Below are 23,623 nucleotides of genomic sequence, written 5' to 3' on the forward strand. Positions count from 1 at the left end.
CCTGTGTGTCAGGAGTGCTGTAGACCTGTTTTCCTCTCTTTCAGTCAGTTATGGGGACAGAGTGTTCTGCTTTCGGGCGTGTAGTTTTTCCTCTCTACAGGTCTTCAGCTGTTCCTGTGGGCCTGTGTCTTGAGTTCACCAGGCAGCTTTCTTGCAGCAGAAAAGTTGGTCTTACCTGTGGTCCCGAGGCTCAAGTTCGCTTGCGGGGTGCTGCCCATGGGCTCTTTGCGGCGGCAGCAACCAGGAAGACCTGTGCCGCCCCTTCCGGGAGCTTATGCAGCCTCAGGAGTGCCCACCTGACCAGGCGGTGAGGTCTCTTTCCCACGGGGTCTGGGAGCAGAGAGCTGCTGCGGGCCGGGATCCGAGAGTGTGGGACTTCCGGTAAACACAGGACGTGCCGGGTTCTAGAGGAGTTCTGCCTCTGTGTGTCCCGATTTCACCAGGCAGCCTTCTTGCAACAGACAAGTTGGTCTTACCTGTGGTCCCGAGGCTCAAGTTTGCTCGCGGGGTGCTGTCCACGGGCTCTCTCGATAATGCATCTTCTTAACAGTGTAAGTCAACAATTTATTCTTTGTGTACACTGTCAGCTCTTCTTTTTGCTAGAACTATTGTTCAATTCATACATCCTAAATAAAATTATCTTCCCTACTTGTCGAAGACAATAAGAAGGCAAAAAATTACATCACTACTCAATATTTAATAGAGAATTCTTTCCTCAGAAATGAACCAAACAGCTTTATAAACCAGATTTTGGTGAGATTGAAAGACTTTTCTTAGAGAGTTTAGAGACTATGAAGTACTGACCCAATTTCTCTTTGCTTCTGTGCTGACCTAAATTTAAGGATGTATTCTGAAGTATTTAAAGTGAAATTTAATGGTGGTTCAATTTACATTGAAAGACCCCAGCCTCGATATTGAAACAATTCATTTTCTGCCTCAAAAAGCTAATATCCTGACCTAGAACCCAATGTAATCTAGAATCCAGCCATCCTTAAATCAGAGAAGTTACAGTCTAGAAAACCTCCACAAACTCTAAAGTTCCTCGAATTTTTGTTTTTCTATAATTTTATGGTTACTCAAAATTTTGAAGCAGACAATATTTGCTTTAGAAAGAAGTTTGTGGTTTATGATTTACCAGTATCAAACAAGGCACAGTGAAGTAGAGCTCATTTTCTGATGTAATGCTTTCTCTAATTGATGTTGTGATCTCTCCGTATCATTCAACCTTACTTTCCTATTGGAAACATTGCCTTGGGTTCCATACAGAAATAATATAATGCAGCTATTGATGTTGTGTTAATGATTTGATACTTTTAATCAAGATATCTGCCATTCCTGTTGTGAAGTGTTCACAAATTATTTTGGTTCATGTAGCATGCAATGCACTGTTCATTCATTCAGCTCAGCTCCGCTGGGTGTTATAAGGGTCACAGCTACTTTGCAGCATTAGTCATCGTTAGAAGCTTTGCTAATAACTTGTGTTAGTGGAAGGAAAACTTCTTTAACCATGGAAATTAACACACTAATTGCTTTAAACAAGATACTTGTAAGATATTTATTGAACTGGCCAAATTTGGTTAATTCAGCATATTTCCTATTTGTAAATGCCTTTCTTGGTAATATAAGGTGTTCTGCCTATATAGTTTACATTTTTTAGTTAGCATGTACAAAACATCAAGTGAAAAGTGTGTGTGTGTGTGTGTGTGTGTGTGTGTGTGTGTGTGCATGAGGGAGAAAAACATTTTTATTTTTATATAAAATAAATGTTCTGTGGTGTGGCTTTATTGATCATATACAAATCAAAATACTATTTAAATAAATGTTTTACTACACATTATACAATATAATTCAGTAATTTTCATATCTTGTATTAATATTTGATTGCTATGAAGCACTCTTGGGGGCTAATTTAGTTAATAAAAATGCTTGAAGAAACAAAGAAATCGCAAACCCTTTCTGTTTAGGGTTTTCTTACACAAAGAAGAGCACTGTTAGTAAATGCCAAGACAGAGGGCCTGAGCATCTGTAGTCCAGGAACTAAAGGGAGGGATAATGCTAAAGGGAATTCTACAGAATGGTGCCTTCCAGAAGACAGCTGTAGGCACTTAGAAAGGAAGGCAGGTCTCCTCCATTAGCCTTGAAACAAAAACTTGTGCTGCTGCAATAGGGCATTCAGTTGCTCTGTTGACCTAATCGCATGTGGCCATTTACACACGCAGGAGTGGTCAGAGAACTGGCTTTCTGTAGGAAGCAATGAAAAACAGACGACATGCTCTTTAGAAAGTGCACTTTAAGCCAACTGATTCATTACTATAAAGCATTGTATTCATTTATTCAGAAATCACATGGTCAGCTCATTAGATGCATAAAAAGGCTTTCTGACTAAGTCTAACATCCTTGTATGATAAATATCCTAGAGAATCTAGGTACACAGAGGGCATACTGCAGCATAAAAATACAATATACAGGAAACCAACAGCCAACATAATGTTGAATGGAGAAAGACTCAAAGCATTTCTACTGTAATGTAGAAGACGAGTATTTACTCTCTCTTCCTGTTCATATATTGTTTAAGTATTAGCTGGAACAACAAAATGTGTGAGAAATTAAGGGACACAAATACAGAAAGAAGAAGTCAAATTAATTATTTCTATGTTCAGATGACGCAATTCTCTCTGTAAAAGTACCTATGTACTCTATCAGGAAGCTTCTACAGTCGGTCAACGTATTCAGCAAGGTAGTGGAGTACAAAGTAATATAGAAAAATCAGTAGCTCACCCGTAGACTATTGACAAACATACAGAGAAAGAAATTAGGCAAATTATCCTGCTCACAGAAATCACAAAAATATCTTGAAATATATCTAACTAAGCAAGTGAAAGATGTATAAAGCAAAATCCTTAAGACATCAAAGAAAGTGATTGAACATCCAAGAAACCTCCCATGCTCATGGGTTAATAGGAATAATATTGTAAAATGACCATACTACCAAAGGCAAATTATAGACTCACACTAATCCCCATCAGAATTCCAGTTCAGTTATTCACTGAATTTGAAAACATAATCTTGAATTCCAAATCTTGAATTTTGAAACACACATACACACACACACACATGCACGCACAGACACACACACATACACATACACGCACACACATACACACATGCACACACACATGCATGCACACACACATGCATGCACGCACACATGCACGCGCACACACACGGAGTGGGGGACATCTTGAACAATGAATTAGTGGAGGGTGTCACTGCTCCTGACTGATGTTCACAGCTGCAGAGCTTTAGTAACAATATAGAGCAAAACAATAATGTAGCAGAGAAGTGGTTCTTTCTTCTGCCTTATTCTTTTACTTTCTATTCCAGGAGCATGTGGTAGTCACAAAGTAATAATAATCACATTGAGGATACAGAACACCTACGTTGAATTTACTTATGATAGATCCTGTCTTGGGGCTCTGTTGATGTTAATTTGTTTGCTCTCACTATAACCTGTGAACTTGATGACTGTCATTGCCATTTCATAGGTGAAGACGACTCGGTAAAATCGATTGACTAAATGTCTAAGATCACTCAGCTAAATGCTTGCCTTGAGCATTAAGTTTGTCTGGAAAATTCAATATTGTGATGATCACACCAAGAAAGTCTTTTACTAATATTCCTACTGTATTGCTGGAATCCCTAGAAGTTACTTTGGGTGAAATTAAACAGAATTTGCTCTTCACTCAGATTTTATTCCCTCAGAGCATTACTTCTGTGTTTTGTTTGGTTTTGTTTGGTTTGGTTTCTTTGCTTTAGATTTTAGGTTGAATCTAAACAATATGGATTGGGTTCATATTAAGGGAAGATACGAAATTGTTCTAATTTTATTCTTGGTTCATATTTAAGAGCCTGGGCACTGGCACTCACAAGTCCCCTTTGAGCCTTCAGGGCTTATACGGAGATCACTTGCATATTCCCCTGGTTCTGTACTAAGGATTCACCCCAGGCCTCACACTGCTAGACTGACACTTTACTGATAACAGCGTGCTGAGTTCCCGAGATAACTTAAACTTTCTATGTAAGCATGCGCACCATAAAGCCTGACTGCCGAGAGTTCAGGTGTCTAGTGTGTAAACTCCAGAAAGAACACTGGTTTTCTTGCCTACTCATGATGTCTTTATTATAAAATAAATATTTTAGACTAAAATATTTTTCTAGCTTGGAATTGACTTGAGGAAGGTGGTTTGTCACAGAGCCCTGCCGTGGAGACACGAGTAACTAATATACTTCATGACATGTCTCTCCTTTGAGTTTGCCACGGTTATATCGAGTTTCTGACTTAACACTTTCAGAAGATCACTGTCAGCATGTCAGTGAAAGCAGAACACCAGGAGTGCCGTAGCACTGTACACCTGTATGCTCTTCATGTTCGTCACCAACACAGCCAGTCGCTCCAGGTAGCAGAAACCACTGCCCCAAGGAAAGCCACACGGTGAACAAGGTGAATGGAGAAGCCACATCACCAGGTGTATATGGGACTATGAGAATCAGGACACTAAACAGCAGAAATAAAGGTGGTAGAGGTAGCTGTCATAATAGCAGGCAAGAGTGCAGGGCATATGGAGGCGACATTAAAGGAGACATGTCCTGGAAACAGAAACTGGGGAGGCATAGTGAAATGTAGATCACTCGATTTGATCTGGCACTTCCCACTTTTCTTGCTACCCTGATAGGAAGGGCACCAGCTTCTACCTGGAATTATCAGCATATTACAACAGACAGAGCAGGACTTTCAGGGTTAAGCAAGCATTCAAATCTAATTGTTAGTATGGCTCGACTACACTATCCTGCCTATACAATAGTGTAGTATTTTCATGTGACCTACACACACCCTCTTGTATCATCTCGATGTTTTATGATATGTGGCACAAGGAAACTAGTTGTTACCCTGCATTCTTTACGATATGGTGGCGAGGAATACACCCACACGAGTTCAGGAAAGATGTCATTTTTCTCGGAATTTTTTTATTAGATATATTTCTTTACTTACATTTCAAATGTTATTCCCTTTCCTGGTTTCCTATCCATAAGACCCCCTCCCCTCCCCCTTCCCCCATCCATCTCCCTTACTGCCCCCACCCCCATATTCCCCTGCACTGGGGGTCCAACCTTGGCAGGACCAACCCTTCTTGGCATATTTTTAAACCACTCTTGGTTGAAGCTGTGAATGAGGACTGGATGAATAGAACTGACTGACAGGATACAAGTTTACTTTGAAATTGAACAAAGAAAACTAGCATGATAGAGAAAACAATGATGCTTTCATATTATTCTAGGGTGAAAATTTAATGTTTGTTATAGATCATGAATGACCAAAGAAGGAACCAGAAAATGATGATAATCTTGATGAGAGCGGCCACAATTTCAAAGGAAGCCAAATAGCACAGGGAGAGAGGGGGACAGAGAGATAGAGACATACTGGGGGCGGGGGAGAAAAAGAGAGAGTGGAGGACATACATCTGTGTGAGAAATTTTAATCTCTTCATATTGGTTCTAATGAGTAAGCATTTTCAATCCCATTTTCCATAAAAGGAAACAGATTTAGAGTGATTAAGCCATTTGCCATGGTTGTACAATCAGATGATTGAGCTCTCTGACACAAAAACCTGCATTCTATCACAATGTATCGCTTGTCAGGAACTTAGAGACAACCATTATTGATCACTTGGTGCCTTTGTTTCTTTTTATTAGTATTCTCTGTTAACATCGAAGTCACTAAAATTAACTGCCCATGGTAACTAATGCTTCCATTACCCATTCTCTTAAAACCCATGTCACTGATCATCTTGCCAAAACCCTCTCTGAGTGAGCTCAGCTGGAGAAACTCTGCCTTCCTTTAGTGAGAGGCAAAACCATGCTGTCCTTACAGCCCATCCCAAGTAGGATTTCTTACAGCAATAGAATATAACTCCATTAGGAATGCAGGAGTCACGGTGATGAGCAAGGCAGGTTCCTGTAGTAGAAAACAGAGAGGGTGTTTCCTATGCAGAGGTACTTTTCCTATAGAAATCGCAGCAATGGTCATGTTCTACAGCACGATTAACATAACCAAGTCTGGTGCACTCCACAGCTGTGTGGCTATGTGGGTTACATTTGCAGTGTGGTTGCATAGGAAAATGCTTCCCAGCAGACAAGGTAAAAGGTTTACCAGTGAATTCAGTATCCATCCCAGAACCTTTAGTGTGTACTAAAAATGTGCATTGGTGGTTTGATCTTTAGTAGAATTGTCACTCATCACCAAGGTAAGTATTACACTAGATATCTAGGCTTTTCACTTCAATCAAGCGCTAAATGAGAATTGTATGGGAAATTATATGTGACCTTTAGAGCGTGAATTAAATGTTGCCTTCACTTTTAATTGATGAAATTGTACAAATAACTAAGGTAGGTAATCTTATTACAATACACTGGATAGTTATAATTTTTTCAGGTGACTTATACCTTACAGGCAAGTAGATACTAGAGTGGTTCCCTCATTCTCAGAAATGCTACACAGGGCTCTAGTATCCCAACACTCTGTTGAAATAGTCTTTCCAAGGGTGGTCTAAATGACCCAACTACTGTCCTGCCAGATGAATGAATGCTTTATCTAAGGAAAACACATACTTTTCTTTCAGAAAAGGAATTATCTTGCCTTTTCAGGTGTAACTGTATGGAGCCACACAGTCCCAGCAATGACACACTGAAGGAGTGGCGCGAGTCCAACATTTCTGCCTCTGACATAATTTGGGGGAACCTAACTGTGTCAGTAAGTAAAACATGACAAAAGAACGCACATCTTGAGTCATTTACTATAAAGACCTTCTGTCAACTTTTTGCCCCATTCAAGTCAGTTTAAGTCCCAGCAAAAAGACGTAGTTAGGCTACCACGGTTGCTGTGGTCGATGGGACACTGGTAGAATTTGTGCTGGCATTTGTGTAGTTTCCCTCGCTGTTTGTGTTTGACTCATTGGTGGGCACTTGGTTTGAGTTGGCTCTGAGAATTGCGCCTGCCACGCTGCAGTGTGGTCTTGGCCCTGGTTCTGGTGTGTAGGTAAAGGTAAGGCTGGTGGAGTAAATGATTCCATCATTATGGACCAAAGTTACCGGAACTTGGATTGGATACCGGACCCATCTCCAACCTTCTCAGAACGCAGACACGTCTGTGGCCACACAGAGCATGTTCTCTCCACATCTGTACATTGTTTCAGCTTCTACGTCCCTAAACCATACTTGTGAATTTGGAGTAAAGTTTTGTCCTGTAAGTTCAAGCATTGCTCTGTCCCCACTGCCCGCCATTCAACTGGAGACTTTGTAAGACAGGCACAGGAGTTATGGGGCACTGACAAGGCGCATTCCCTCATAGAACACACACTCTGCCTTATCTGTGCTGACAATGTCCAGGATGCTCCATTGTTTATCATTTCTGTATTTCGTTCTTTTGGACATGGAGTGGCCTGAAATTGAATTAATCTTTCTTGAGAAAGGCACAAGTACATTCTTTTTGTATCCTTAAGGTAAAGTGCACATTTGTGGTTGTGATACAGGTTTGCATCCAGTAATACTGTCTGCAAAATCAAAGGGTTAAATGTTTGATAAACAACAAATGATTATGATGAACTACTTTCACCTCACATGTTTACTATTTAATTCAGCTTTTATGGCAAACTAATAGATGTAGATTTCTGTCTCTGCACATACATAAGTACAGTCAGCAACATCTCACAGCAAGGAGAGATGAATGGAAACACTTGGAGGAAGGGGAGGGGGATATGTGATTATATCGTAATTATTGTTATTATATTGTAATTATATTATAGCTACATTGTAATTACAAAAATCTTTTTAAAAAGAAGGAAAAGTGATTATCAGTCGCTTGACATTTGTTTCAATGCTTTTAATACATATATGTATGTATGAAAAGACACTCATAATTTTAAATTCTTATTTTCAAAATATACTAATAATTTCAGTTCTAATTTCTACAAGTTTACAGAATTGTTGAAATAGATTGTGTTTGAAGAGGCATTAGAATCTGTGTGACATCACCGTCTTTTGAATACTTATTGCATGGTAAAGCATGTTACACTAAAATGAGAGAAGGGCTTTGAAATTCGTTTGCACGTCCAAAGGACACCTTTCTCTCCCTGTGTCACTACAACTCTTTGACTCTGTCTCTGACACACTCTCTCTCTCTCTCTCTCTCTCTCTCTCTCTCTCTCTCTCTCTCTCTCTCTGTGTGTGTGTGTGTGTGTGTGCTTTGAACATATAGATAGTGTAAAACTGAAAATAAATGTTGAATTCTGTAGGTAAAAACTTTCCATCTCCTGGAAAACAAGAGCAAATGATACTTTGCTGTTTGCATTGAGCTGTGCTAACTAGGCTTTGGTATTGGTGGTTTGTTATGGATAGGCAGTTGAATGGCCTTTTCTAGCCTCTGCCTTCTTAGGAGGAGAGGATCTGACCCACCTGCATCCAAAGAATGCTTAGAAGCCTTTCAGACATGAGCAAAGGACTACAGGTGCTCACAAATCACTATGTAAAGTGTGGAATGCCCACTTCCTCTGCTTAGACATCCTGGTACACATAACACGGGTCAGAAATTGTTCCAAGCATTTCTGAATATGCACTCAAAAAGAGATGAGACATTTGAAGGATTTTTGAAAAATTTTTATTTATTAAGTTTTAAGAAGGAAAATTAAAGCTATAAATAAGTCCTAGAGGTGTACTCTATAGTTCTTCAGTAACCAAGTTTCTGTGCTCTGAATCAACTTAGCATGAATAATTGAAATTTAGCTAACAATAAAGACAGTGTGGGGTCTGTTATGTGGCTGTAAGTTATCCTGATAGGATTTCTCAAGAATCCTTAGATTGGGGACCTATATCAAGGGGAGGTTGGTTGGTTGTTTGCAGATGACAATGTGGCCACTTATTTATTCTAAATATTTCAGAGGAGTTGTTTTATGCTATAGTGAACTCAGGGGCTTGAAATCTGATTCAGTGAAAACACTCTATCTGTAAATATTCCATATACTGTTCCACAAAGCAAGTTTTATTTAGGGTCACAATACCTAGAAGGATAAAGATTTCCCTGGCTTCTTTAAGCTGATATTTTCTATTTATTTTGAATGCAGTAATATAATTTTTAGAACACAAAAGTTTTCCAAGATGACTTAGAAATATTTTTTCCTTTCAAAATATTTAAAGCTTATATAAAATGCTGTTTTCACCTCTTGAAATTCTTTTTGACTCTGCTGCCACCTAATGGCTAAGACAGTAATTAAATTTTTTTTTTTTTTTTTTTTTTTCCTTAAACAAAACATAGCAAACATAAAACAGAAGAAAGACCATAGGGAAAGCAGACTAAGCATGAACTTTGCTTTGTTCATGTAGTAATTTCTTTATCATTTGTTATTTGAATCCAACAGTTACCATATATGATTCAAATTTCCATTTCTTAACTATGTATCATTTTTTTGGTTACCTTTCTTATCCTTCTTGGTAATTTTGAACTAGTTCTTAAAAATAATTATTGTTCTGTACTATTCAATAATTCCTACCAAAAGAGTGGCGCTCTACCACATAGCATTAGTGAGGCTGAAAAATGTTGCTTAGTTTCTCCATGTCTTAGCTTTCTCTGATAGCAAATATAAATGAAAACACTGATTTATGTTGTTGGTGTGAGAAAAAAAAACGAAAATGATATATTTAAATGCTTTGCCATATATGTGATGTTAGTACAAACTATACATTATCAAACATCACATTTAAAATATCTGTTATCTTGAACTTAAAACCTATCCAAGTAGAACTTGAAAACAAGTATCATGTCTCCTAAATTCCCCGTGGGAACCATGGGTGGGCAGTTTTGGTGTCTCAGCTGCGGTTGATCAGGTGTTAGTTTCTGAAAGAAATGCACTGAACGTTCTTTACCAGCTGTGTTTCCCTTCCTCTCAGGAGTGCAGATCACTCCACGGGGAATATGTCGGGCGAGCCTGTGGCCATGGCCACCCGTATGTGCCGGACGTTCTCTTCTGGTCAGTGATCCTGTTCTTCTCCACAGTTACTATGTCAGCCACCCTGAAGCAGTTCAAGACCAGCCGGTATTTCCCCACTAAGGTACTTGGGTTCTAATATTTCTGATCCAAATATAAACTAAATATAGTTGTTCTGTAATCCTACATGTTCAAGACTAAGGGAGAGTTCCTAATGGAACGACATGAACTGTAGAAAGGTCATGAGGGAACTGGCAAGCTAGACATGGGCGCTGGAACAGGACTGGGGAGGAAGCCCTTTGTGACATAGATACCAGAAGTGGCACAAGCTCTTCCTCTTGTCCTTCAAACTGAAAGGTCAACACTTCCCTTCCCACGTACAGTTTTGGAAAGTCAAAGTACACGCCATATTAGTGACTGTCGCTTTCTTTCCCTGGGAGCAGTGGGGCCGGTACTAGCCTGACAGGAATCTCAGCGGAGCCAGAGTTACTCTCTCTAAATGGAGAAGCCCTGCACTGTGCACTAGAACACTGTTTTCTTTTCTTGTTTTAAACGCATCACTCCTCTAAGCTACCGTGATTTTATCTGCATATTTGAGGAAATAAACAGAGAATCAACCAAGTTCAATATTTAACACTGCAAAGTAAAATCTATGAGGTCTGATCCCACCATGAAAAGGGCCAGGATGAGATTTAAGACACACACACACACACACACACACACACACACACACACATACACACACCCACCCACCACCACCACCACCACCATCAAAGAAACAAATGTTTTCGGATCTCAAAAAAAAAAAAAATCCACTTTGGTAAATAAGCCAAGAGTTCCTTCCAGGGACCCCTGCTTTTTCTGTCACTATCTTCTTTAAGAAAGATGACAGTTTTATCTCCTCTACCTTTCAGCTTAACTTGATCAATGCTGAACTATCTATGTTGGAACCTAAGGATTTTGTCCATAGGTTGCAAAAGCATACTAATAGAAAAGAAATATTGTTGATAGTTGTTTAAGAATAACTACTCAAAAATGTCCTTGTAGGGCTTGGGAGATGGTTCAATCTGTGAAGTGCTTGCACTTTAATCATAAGAACCTAAACCGAGAGTCCATGCAGAATCCATGCTAAGAACAAACAGCTGGCTGTCTGCGGCAGACCTGTAATACCAGATGGTGAGATTGCAGGGGAAAGAGGTGCATCCTGTGTGTGCCTTTGCCTGAGCTACCTGATGAGATTCCGTGCCAACGAGAAACCCTGTCTGGGGGCCAGTATCGAAGGAGGTTTTTCTCTGATTTGTACATTGTGCCATGAACTGTGCACCACTGCACAATGGCTTTCTACAATGAGAAATGGTTTGAAAACTGGCTTATATAAAGTTCATTTTAAATCAAAGAAATTTTAAAATTTGCCTACACTGTTGTATCTATTACTAATTGACATACCTAAGTAAAGTAATTAAAGTAATTAAAACATGCTTCTTTAATAAAAACATTTCATTTCATTGTCCTTTGGATTCATGATGTTAAAATATAAGTTGTAGGAAAGAGTACTAAAATTCATCTGATACAGGGCAGGCAACTTTATTCTGTGTTCTAAATTTTCACACACGTGGGTTTGTAATAGATACTTTAAGTAGATATTAAAAAGAAAATGACCACCATTATTTCCATTCAACAAATCTTTATTCTGGATAGTATGGAAAAGAAACATAGGTAGGTACTCAGGCAGTAGCATCATGTAGTTAATGATACTACTTTATAATGTGCATATAACATAACATCACAATGTTATGTCACCGTGGTCTTAAAGCATGATTCACGACTTGTCCTGAATATTTCTATTTATTTATAGCTCCCTCAAACTAACAACATTTTTCATTTTTTTTAGGTTCGATCCATAGTGAGTGATTTTGCGGTTTTTCTTACAATTCTGTGTATGGTTTTAATTGACTATGCCATTGGGATCCCATCGCCAAAACTACAAGTACCAAGTGTTTTCAAGGTGAATTTATCTAGCACATAACATCTATCTACTTTTCTATTTCTCTGTGTCTAATGGATGATATCTGTGACCCCAGTACAAGAGATTTTCTTGAGAGCATGAACAATATACATTAAGAAATTAAGTAATAAATTGTTGTGTAGAATTAAAAAGAATCATAAAAATAAAACCTGAAGACTGCTGAAGCATTTCCTATCTATTACAGTTGGAATAAATATAAACAATACAACATGCCTAAAAACCAAGGAAGCATTCTGAAACTAAGGAGCGTGCATTATTGTGAGGCAAAACTGCAGGGTTTGAAAAACAGATAAAAACTAGGCTTCCGATGAGTATGCCATCCATATTATAAAGGCAGGACAGCCCTCGATGCCAGCAAATTTACTACCTCAGCCTGTTTTCTCATCTGTCAAACAGAGCTAGGGACTTAATCATAGAATCATTTGCTGCCATAATGAATTCCTCTGGGACTCATTTCCAGCATCAGCCATGTTTTGAACCTTTTGCTGGGCTTCTGATGTGACTAAGTTCCTGTTGGGTTTTTTTTTTCATATAGTAGCCTGTAATATAGTAACAATAAGTTACTATATTACACCAAAACCTTCTGCTTCTATGTCTGTGACTCTAAACTAGAAGAAAGCTCTGCCTTGTTTCTAGTGCAGTGTGCAGTGCAATTTTAAAGTTGCCTACAGTAAACAGTAAGCATCGATGTCACTTATTAAATAGGTATTGATTGAGAATGACGTCTTAATTAGTCTGCTGGAGTCAAAATTCGACCTCAATTAATTACTAGCCCTGCAACCTTAAAGAACTTACTATGGCACTGTGTGCCTCAATTTCACCTTTACAGTGCTGTGAAGAGAAAATGGATTAATAGATAACACACTTAGAATGGTGTCCTTAATGATCGAAATGTTCCATGAGTTCATTATATATTGGATGCTGTTGTTGTAAAAATATAAAAATAAAAAAGTACGGTTGTCTTTTACCCCCTAGGTCCACACAGCTAGCTATCTTGGCGAAAACACAGCCCAGCCGCATGCTTTCCTACACTCAAACCCTCACATAAAAGAACACACAACACAATAATCTTTGACCCAATTGATAAGATATAATTGCCCACTTAAACATACAAAGCCCGGTATCACCCATCCCTTAAGAACATTGATAAAAACCTGTAAATTCACAGAGCAGAATCTTTTTTTTTTTTTATTAACTTGAGTATTTCTTATATACATTTCGAGTGTTATTCCCTTTCCCGGTTTCCGGGCAAACATCCCCCTCCCCCCTCCCCTTCCTTATGGGTGTTCCCCTCCCAACCCTCCCCCCATTGCCGCCCTCCCCCCATAGACTAGTTCACTGGGGGTTCAGTCTTAGCAGGACCCAGGGCTTCCCCTTCCACTGGTGCTCTTACTAGGATATTCATTGCTACCTATGAGGTCAGAGTCCAGGGTCAGTCCATGTATAGTCTTTAGGTAGTGGCTTAGTCCCTGGAAGCTCTGGTTGCTTGACATTGTTGTACTTTTGGGGTCTCGAGCCCCTTCAAGCTCTTCCAGTCCTTTCTCTGATTCCTTCAATAGGGGACCTATTCTCAGTTCAGTGGTTTGCTGCTGGCATTCGCCTCTGTATTTGCTGTATTCTGGCTGTGTCTCTCAGGAGAGATCTACATCCGGCTCCTGTCGGTCTGCAGAATCTTAACGTCACCTGCCATGGCTTCTCCCCTCTCTCTGTCTCTCCTTCTCTCCTAGTCTCCTCCTCTTCCTTCAAACTTCTCTCCCGCCCATCCTTCCTTCTCCTCCAATGATAGGCCTCCTTCTATCCTGTACCTGCCCCTCACCCGTACTTTACAAATTCAATGGGGAAAAGGTTCTGGTGAAGTCACCTGATTCCTGAGTATGTGGCAGGGCAGCTGTCCTTGGGGCAGCGGAATTAGCATCAAAATACAGATAACTTCAGGGCAAACCACAACAGGATGCTCAACCAATCATTTCATAATTAAGAATTTCCTGTTTATATCTCTATGACTTAGTTTGATTAGGTATTCATCAATCTTGCTACTGATCTGTATGCTTAATTTTTTTCTCAGCCCACCAGAGACGACCGTGGCTGGTTTGTTACACCTTTAGGTCCAAACCCATGGTGGACAATCATTGCTGCCATCATTCCAGCATTACTCTGTACTATTCTGATTTTCATGGACCAGCAGATTACAGCTGTTATCATCAACAGGAAGGAGCACAAGCTAAAGGTACATGCTTAACACCCATTATAATATAAGTAATTCATATTCAGCTGATAGTAATTGACAGTCATAGGTTTCATCTTTATTATGTGTTCATTGTTCAGTACAAAAAGACTGTTTTGGGGTTTGTAGTTTTTATTGTTTTCTAGTACACTTTGTCTTAAGGTGATAGGAAAATTTGGTTGCAACATTTGTCTATCCTCCAGTCTGAAACCTTACTTTTAAAGGGAAAAGCGGTTCTAACTTTAGCATGCTTAACATTAATTTAATGAAATATTCAATTCTGGTAAGTAAATACTTACCAACCTGAATTATGTCTGGGATTGCTCTATTCCTTTATTTGATGCCACGTATTTTCATTATTGTAAGGGACCATATTTCAGGTATGTTTCACTGAATTATGTCATTTAAAAATTATTATTTGTTTATAATGCCTAAAACAAAGGGAAACCTTGGCCATAAATACTGTAGTTTATAAGAGACATCTTTGAGCATTATTGTGGACCTTTAGTAAAAATATTTTTTATTTAATATAATCTGGCCTGCTGTTTTGCAACTGTAATTAGAGATTTCCACCATCATTTATTTGTATGGAATGCACACACACACACACATACACACACACACACACACACACACACACACACACACACACATTCACTAAGTCCACAGGAACAGGGGCAGAAGGAATGTGAGAGCCAGAGGAACAGGAGGTGTTCTATGAGTTAGGAAATCTATACCCATGAACTGAAGCAAGGACAACACCAAAAGACATGCTAACATGAAATAGGAGAATGTCGCCAGATCCTTTAGTAGACAGAGAACTGCAGGGAGCTAATGATTGCTGAGAGAAGGAGAATCAGTCTTTCTCAGGCTTGAGCCCCTATTTGATTATCAGCCCTGCAGTTGTATACACATAAGCAATGCTAAATGGAGTCAGTGAATTATATTCACGTGTGTGTGTGTGTGTGTGTGTGTGTGTGTGTGTGTGTGCGTGTGTGTGGGGGGGTAACAATAATAAAGAAGTAGAGGCCATACGTTTGAAAAGGAGGTTGCAGATGGGGCAGAAGTTGGGGGAAAAAAGCAGAAAAGGGTGGGGGCAGGAAATGACTTAATTTTATTTAATTATTTTTTAAATCAGAATCAAAACTTGTAAAATAGGACATACATAATTATTCTCTGACACTGAAGAAATTGACAGCCACCTCTGCACATCTTTTAAAGTAAAAAATTATTGACTGAAATAACTCTTTTGCTATGTACAATTTTATAAATATATTAGGATAATTAAAATGCCTGTGTAAACTATTTTATTGATATAACAATAAGCATAGTTATAAGAATATATAATTATTTATAATAAATTATATTAAGGAGTTTGCAGTACATATTAGAAAGAATGAGCATTTCCTCATTCTATTGAAAAAATTTTAAGATGAAACTTCTTTTAAAAATAATTAATTCAATTTGCTTGTGGTTTTTGTTAAATAAAAATTTTAATTATTGAAAATATATAATTTACATTTTCACAAATTCTTAATACCAGATATTGTGACTAACTCTTGAAATTCCAGCATTTGGGAGACTGAGTCAGGAAGCTCATCTTGAGTTCAAGGCCACCTTGACTACTAGTGAAACTACCTTATTGAACAGCACAGCCAATCATGCGGCTCCGTAAAGTCAATACAGCATAATGCTACCAAGTCTATTCCCTGCTACTCTCTAAAATCAAAGACATTTACAACTCTACACCTTGTTTTTCCTTTTTAAAAAATAAAAATATCTTCACCTTTCTGTTTTTGTATGAGTTTTATTTTAAACACAGAGACTATAAAGAGTTAAAGGAAAAAGTGAGAATTCTATATTCCATTAATCTGAAAGTGATGTTGCTTATCCTTTTCATACAAACGCAGGCAGCTTTTCTCTGGTACTAAGGGTCTGAAGGGTGGCATGCCCAGCTCAAAGCAAACATTTATATGGTGCACGTACTGCTTGCTTTTACTCAGTAGGACCATTACCTTAAAGACACACCAACGACATAATTTGAATCACCATTTCGAATAAGTGCATTTCATTGTATTCATGTTCAAGGTTGGATGAAAAGACTCCTATTTAGGAAGTAAGTACGCTATACAGTCACCTTTTGCCTTTTGAAGAGTAGTTTAGTAGTAAACAGGCAGAAATACCATGACGTTGCTGAAGCTTGACCATGCGTACAGGCTGTCGTTAAACTGCTCTAGGTAGAGCTATTTCAAGCCCTTGGAGGAATCATATTTAAAATGCTAGACGTAGATGAAGACTTGCTGAGGTTGGTACCATCTCCTCTACTCTTAAATGCCCCAGCTCCTTCCCAGTGACTCAGCCTTGTGAGTCCCAGGCCCTTGCTCTTGCTCCTCAGCTTTGATACAAATGAGTATGTCCTCGACATTTATAGCTGTTCCATAGTTCCAGATCGACACATTCCTCTCCTCCTTTGCTTGAGTACAGCGTTACTAGTGTACAGTTGAACATTCTTCAAGTGTTTCTTCAGAGTACGCAAATGGATAGAATGGAATAAAGAAGTACATCTTTTAATATCCAGTCCCTGAAATAAACACAGGCAATACTAAATTATCTCTTTTGTTACATGAATAAATCAGTATATATTTAACTTTTTAAATATAAATTTTAAATCAGCATGTTTAGTGAACAGCAGACTGGCTTCATCACACTGTCTGTACTCCTCAGTAGTCAGTCTGTCCTCGGCCACCACACTGTGAGTGCTCTACACTCATTCTAGATAGAGTTGTCAAGGCAGGCTTCCTCTGGTCTAGTCATAATTTAACAACAATTAAACATTATATTATTATTATCATCATCATCATCATTATTACTATTACTATTTGACTACAGCCACTTTCACCTGTACGTACCACTATGGTTTAGTCTATTGTTGCTGATTTTCCTTTTGACAACAACAAAAATATTACTTCTTACAATATCATTGATTAAGAATAACATTTTGTCCCATGGATATTCTCCCTGCCTATTGCTACACTGAAATTTTTTCAAAGTTTCCTGGCTTTGGCATGAGCTTCATGTTCATGAAAAGATGTTCCCTGAGTATATCCCCAAGTCGCAAGCTAACCACACTTCTGGCCTTTATTAATCTTTTGACTGAAAGCTCCTGTCCCCTGTGTTGGAACATTGTTCTTGTCCCCTTCGTTGGAACATTGTTCCTGTCCCCTTGGTTGGAACATTGTTCCTGTCCCCTTGGTTGGAACACTGTTCCATGTCCCCTTGGTTGGAACACTGTTCCATGAATCGTGTTTTTTCATTTCTGTGCAAGCACATAGTCGATGCAACATGTATCTGAGCTCACACTGTCTCTTGAGGTCATCTCAAAATTCTCACCATCTTAGATCTCTTCCAAAGTTTTATAGGGCTTTTGATTTTTCAGCACCTCATTGCCAGCACTAGTCATTTTCATTTACATGATATTTTTCATGACACCGAGAAAATGTTTTTACAATAATTTTGTAGTAGTAAATACACAATAAAGTGTTGAGTTACAGAGAATACACAACTCATTGGTTAGGTACCTTACTATACCCAAGAACGAGGGAGCATAAATTAACAAAACTCAAATCACCCCACTGGCCTTTGTGTCACGCAAACACTAAAGCGGCCACAAAAATAAAAATATGACCAGGAAAATTATTATGTATCTACATAGATGTGCAAATAAATCTGTTCTCGCTAGAATTTATGTTTTCCCTTTTGAATTGCCGAGGGCGGGGCATAGGCAAAGATTAACTATTCCTCTTTAAAGGCACTAAAAACAAAAGCTTGGTTTTGTTTAGAGTGTACTCTGCAAAAGTGGAAATAAAGAGAGACATTATTTTGTAGAAAAGAAAGTTTCTGTTAAGATACAGCTCTGGGATTTTCTACATGTTTCTGTAGACAGTTCAGGCTTCTTTTGACATCATTTTTAATAAACAGCAATACAATCCCAGATCACTGGAGCAAATGAATGCATTCGCAGCGTTCATTTGGCACCACGTTCCCTTGATGACTATGGCATTTGATATGTTCTTTTTTGCCCTCTTTGTCAGCCTGGCTCCTCATGTCAATCTATAGTCTTTTATGTGGTTAACTTGACAGATGCAGGAAATTGCTGCCAAGCTTTGAAATGATTTTTTTCAGCAGTGGCATCTGGGTATCAGATGGTCCTCTTGGCTGGCCTCTTGTCTTGCTGCATGTTGGTTTTAGTGGGGTCTGGTGTAGCATCACCTGTTGCTATGCTCCCTCTTCCTCCCATATGTCCATTTCCCATGATTCAAGGGTGAATGTGAAAATAAAAGCTACAGTTCTGTCTTTATTTAAAAAAAAAAACTACAGAAATATGTTGCAAGGTGCAGAGGTCCCTCTCTGACAAAGGATACCTCCCTTTGGCTGGCATGCCTAATCAGCTAATAATTTATTTGCGACGAGCAAGTTTTTAAAAGCATTTTAAAAGAACGGCAAGAAGAAGGATGCTGATTAATGAGTGGAAATGTCAGAACTGCTTTTTCTCCTTTGGTTTGCATTAAGTCAAATTGTTCTTATTGTGCAGCATAATTAAGGGGAATCATGTATTCTTTTTAAAGACAGAATTGTTCTCTCTGAAATAATTATCTTGACTACTTCTAAAAATCCAAAATTCCACTGTTTACATTTATATATTTAAAAAAACAATAAGAGCTATAGGAGATTATTTTTGAGGAAGACTTTCTTTTCTCCATATTGTTAAATTTAGTGAATATGGATGCTTAGAAAGTTAGGGTGTGCTAAAACAACAATATTAAAAAGGAAGGGGGGGCTCAATCATCTTTTTTCTTGTGTCTCCCAGCACTTCTCATAAATACAAAATCACTTTTGACAGCACCACAAGTTTAAAACAGTTCCAGTGGCACAGCTGCATTGATTCCCCTTGGATGAGGAACTTGGGTAGATTCTAATTCTCATTCTGGCTTGCACTCCCTAGAGCAAAGCATTCCGGTAACTGGGTAACTGCCCCAGACACTACCGTTTAAGGACTTGAGTTTTAGACTTAACCTGTAGCTTACAAAATGTTTTGCTGAAGCCTTTTTCTTATACATGTTTGATTATGCTGACACCAGGATGACTTCTCATTTTCTAGATCTCCCTGGGTATTTTATTCACACTACCAGGCTAAATGTAACTGCTCTATTTATTCTATAATTACAACCGTTACATTGAATTTTAAAATGTGTTTCAAGAATATATGTTTCCTTGTTTTAAAAAAGCCATTGTACTTGGGAGGTAGCAGTAAGAGGATTGTCCACGAGTTCAAGGCCAGGCCTGCCTGTGTATATAAGGAATTGCAGGACACTTAGGCCACAGAAGGAGAGACCCTGTGAATAAAAAGGGAAGAGCGAGAAAGAAAGGAAGAGAAAAACAATTTCAATCTGTAACATCTATTGATTGTCTCTTGTGTGCTAATAATTATGCTAAGAAACTATGGACAATACTGAGATATGACTTGAGGTTATCTGATTTTAATAAACTTGGATTTATTATAGTATAACTTAACATGCACTTAGTATTTATGATGGAAAGCACATTGCTCTCATTTTTAAATTTAGTAATTTAATTATCACAACCTAATGACATTACCTTTTATTGACATTATCAACTTCTTTCAGCTAGGAAAAGGCCCAAGAGATTAAATGATTGACCTAAGGCTATCGTGGGGCCTTCATTTATTTATTTTTTGTCTTTAAATTTTCACTTTTTAAAATTGAATATAGATTCTTCTCTCATATAATATATCTGACCACACTTTCCCTTCCCTCTACCCCTCCCTGATCCATGCCCCCACCACCATTTCCTCTTCAGAAAAGAGCAGGCTTCCAAGAGACAACAGTCAAAAAGGACAACACCAAGTGCAATAAGACAAGGCAAAAGCCCTTATTATATCGAGGCTGGAGAAGGCAAGCCAATAGGAAAAAAAAAAGAGCTCCAAAAGCAGGCGAAAGAGTCAGAGATACACCCGCTCCCACTGTCTGGAGTCCCACCAGAACAACCAGCTAACAGCTATCCCATGTACTCAGCGGACATGGTGCAGAGCCGTGCTGGCCCTGCTTGCCATTGTTCGAACCCAGCAATGAACCCAGAACAGACACTCTCGGTTGTGATATTGCATGGGCTTCATGAAGTGGTACTGAAAAAATATAAAGAGCCACGTCACAACATAAGTCCCGATTTTTGCCACCTCTGTGAACAGCAGTGTGTTCCAGCATCTTTGAGCTGTCTCCTCAGAGATCTACCCAGTCAGCCGACCAAGAGAGCAGTCTCTGAGGACTCTTGGCAACTACTTTACTTAATCGTCTGCTTGCATTTGAGTGCAAGAGAGTGATAGTGGAGTGGAATTACTACGGAGGAGGCAGAAATACACACGCTGTTATTTTAAGGCATGGCTGGAGTCGATGGCTGTTGAGAGGAAACAAAAGGAGAATAAGGTCACAGGGCACTGAGGTAAAAGTGAGAATAAATCTCACTTCAAATCTATGATATTATATTTTCCAATAAAACATCATCCCAGAAATGAGAGCACGGTGTTGGAGACAGTGTCGTAGAACCTAGCTGAGGGACATCTGACATTACAGTAATGTCAGGAAGTGGTTTCTACTCTCAACTAAGCCAAGTAGCCGTGTTGGTGACACCATTGCTTTCTCTCTTTTGTTTCTCTCACAGAAAGGTTGTGGCTATCACCTGGACCTGTTGATGGTGGCAGTCATGCTGGGGGTATGCTCCATTATGGGCCTGCCATGGTTCGTGGCAGCCACTGTCCTCTCCATCACTCATGTGAACAGCCTCAAGCTGGAATCTGAGTGCTCTGCTCCAGGAGAACAACCCAAATTTCTCGGCATTAGGGAACAGAGGGTCACTGGGCTCATGATTTTCATCCTTATGGGTTCATCAGTTTTTATGACCAGCATTCTGAAGGTAATGAAATAATTACTTACGAGTGAGAGAAAGTAGTCATATGTTTAAGATATCGTTTTAATATAAGCATCAATATGTAAATATCGCACGGCATGAGGTAAAAGTGATAATTTAAAAAATGTTTATATATTTCTCCTTCACCAATGATAAATGAAAATTTGTCCCCTGTTTTAGAATCTAAAATACTTGAAAGAATAATTTTGTTATACTTTCTGGCACTAACAATTTTGATTTGTAGTTTTCATGCCCCGGGAAAGGTCACACTTTCTGAGTAGCTAATGACTAAATTCACTGCAGTTCTATCCAAATTAAAGTTCTTATTATTTTGTCAATCTGGATATTGAATGTTATTATCGGTCTGTAGATCGAGTATTATTGTAAGTCAGTGATGTAGACAGGACGATGGCTAGGCCACGCTTACATAGACAGTTTTATATTTTGAAGGCCTCACAAAACACAGCATTAGTAATTTCTACATTTAAAATTATTGAATTAATTTTGAACAACGGTAAGACTGATCATTTTGTCATATAATTCTGGAAAGTATTCTTATAGCATGTTAGCTACATTATATATTATTAGTCATTTTGATTGCTAAAATTATTAAATATCAATTGAATTGTTTAATTTACACAGTGTCTTGTATTTAATAATTGAGAACTCATATTTCTGTTATATAACTAATAAAATAATGTATAAAATGAGCTAACCCAATAAAGAAAATTTGAATAGTCTACCTGTTAACAAATATTTGCCATAATGAAGGACCAAATTGTAAAAGTAAAACTTCGCTCCTTGTCTTTAATCCAAATATCTTACTAATTTAAAAGGGAATGTAAATTGTCTTTAAAGTGGCTAATAGTCAATGTTTAGTGTGACTCCATAGAGCTTCCAGTACCATTTCTTAGGAGTCACGCGGGTGTTAGAGTGAGTTTAATTCTTACAGCTACACTGTTGTTATCATCCCCTTGTAGATCTGAGTAACTAAGGTGTGGGCATCATAAGTAACTGATTAATGTTACAAACATAAAAATGCTAAGCTGCAGTGTGAAATTGTCTTCTGATTCCGTACTATACTTGATTCTAGCATGCGCTCAGCTCTCCTTTCCCCCTCTCTGATAACTGCGAGACTGAATGACCGTGTGCTGGAGAGTAATGCCCGGCATCTTCTAACTGTTCTCTTACAGTTTATCCCCATGCCAGTGTTATATGGAGTGTTTCTTTACATGGGCGCCTCGTCTCTGAAGGGAATTCAGGTAAATCACCTCTATAGTCATGTCTGCTGTAATAAAGTATAGATGCTGAGTCAGTGACAGCAAGGCTCATCTGAGGGCAGGCTTTCCGACCACATGTAACTGTAGATGCTAAAGACGATTCTCTGCTAAGTGAACATTCTGTCATTTAATGCAATATTCCCCAAACATGAGTAACCTTAAATTACTGTGTGTGCGTGTGTGTGTGTGTGTGTGTATGCGCATGTGTACATGTGTGTGCATGTGTGTGTGTGTGTGTGTGTGTGTGTGTGTGTGTGTGTGTGTGCATGTGTGTGTAGTGGGATTCACTACCTTAAAGTGGCTGGTCAGTGATCCCACGGATGTTTCTATTTTCTCAGGATGGGATAACAATCGAGTACCACCATGACTGGCTTTATTATGTGAGCTCTGAGAATCCAACCTCAGTCTTCACCCTTGTATGTCAAGCATTTTGCCAGTTGAGCTGCTGTTTACCATACATATATTAACACCGAAAAGTTTGATTTTAATCACCTTTTAGGAAATGAATTAAGTTCATTTCAAAATACATACAAATGCAATTTTTGATGCTCTATCAAGCCATGTTTATGGGATCTATCCATAACAAAAGAAAAATACCTCATGCAAAAGACAAATAAATTCAAAAGAAAGTGTTTCATGTAACATATACTGTTAAATGTTGGAACCAAGCAATTTTCCAACAGCAGTGAAGTAAAACACATTTCCTGAAAATTCATAATGAGAATAATCACAAAAGAAGCATGGCAGAATGACTATTACACAAAGGAAAGGAAAACCCACCATGCACTTTCAAAGCTCTGAGCTGGGGTTGAAGCAAACCCTCAAGGTAGAGAAATAAAAATAATTTGCCAACAGAGTAATATCCTCCTACTAATCTTTTTCTTTGATGTTTGTTTTTCTTCTATTAAAATTGCTTAATAAAGTTATTTTGAAAATTAAGCTACAATAAAGGCATAGCACAAGGAACATTCAAATGTTGGGAATGATGATTTAAATAGTTGAATAAATATTTTAGGTATTGTGTTAGTTTTCTTTTTGCTGCCTGAGCTGTTATTCTGCACTTTAGTAGGTAAAGCAA

The 23,623-nt window shown here is 38.5% G+C and overlaps 1 protein-coding gene across 12 annotated transcripts in view; it reads left to right on the forward strand.

Moving 5' to 3' along the window:
* The window catches only part of Slc4a10 (solute carrier family 4 member 10), a 316,713-nt gene that overhangs the window by 264,212 nt on the left and 28,878 nt on the right, over positions 1 to 23,623 (forward strand). For 11 of the 12 annotated variants that reach the window (XM_063283270.1, XM_006234283.5, XM_006234277.5 and 8 more), the window contains 6 exons: positions 6,703 to 6,808; positions 9,997 to 10,158; positions 11,926 to 12,039; positions 14,126 to 14,287; positions 21,020 to 21,271; positions 22,459 to 22,527. In XM_063283270.1, the coding sequence (XP_063139340.1) occupies positions 6,703 to 6,808; positions 9,997 to 10,158; positions 11,926 to 12,039; positions 14,126 to 14,287; positions 21,020 to 21,271; positions 22,459 to 22,527 (865 nt within the window). Of the gene's footprint in view, positions 1 to 6,702; positions 6,809 to 9,996; positions 10,159 to 11,925; positions 12,040 to 14,125; positions 14,288 to 15,855; positions 16,076 to 21,019; positions 21,272 to 22,458; positions 22,528 to 23,623 lie in introns of those variants that run through there. The other variant, XM_039104485.2, reaches the window with a different exon arrangement.

This window comes from Rattus norvegicus, chromosome 3 (genome assembly GCF_036323735.1).
Source record: "Rattus norvegicus strain BN/NHsdMcwi chromosome 3, GRCr8, whole genome shotgun sequence".
In the NCBI taxonomy this organism is placed as follows: Eukaryota; Metazoa; Chordata; class Mammalia; order Rodentia; family Muridae; genus Rattus; species Rattus norvegicus.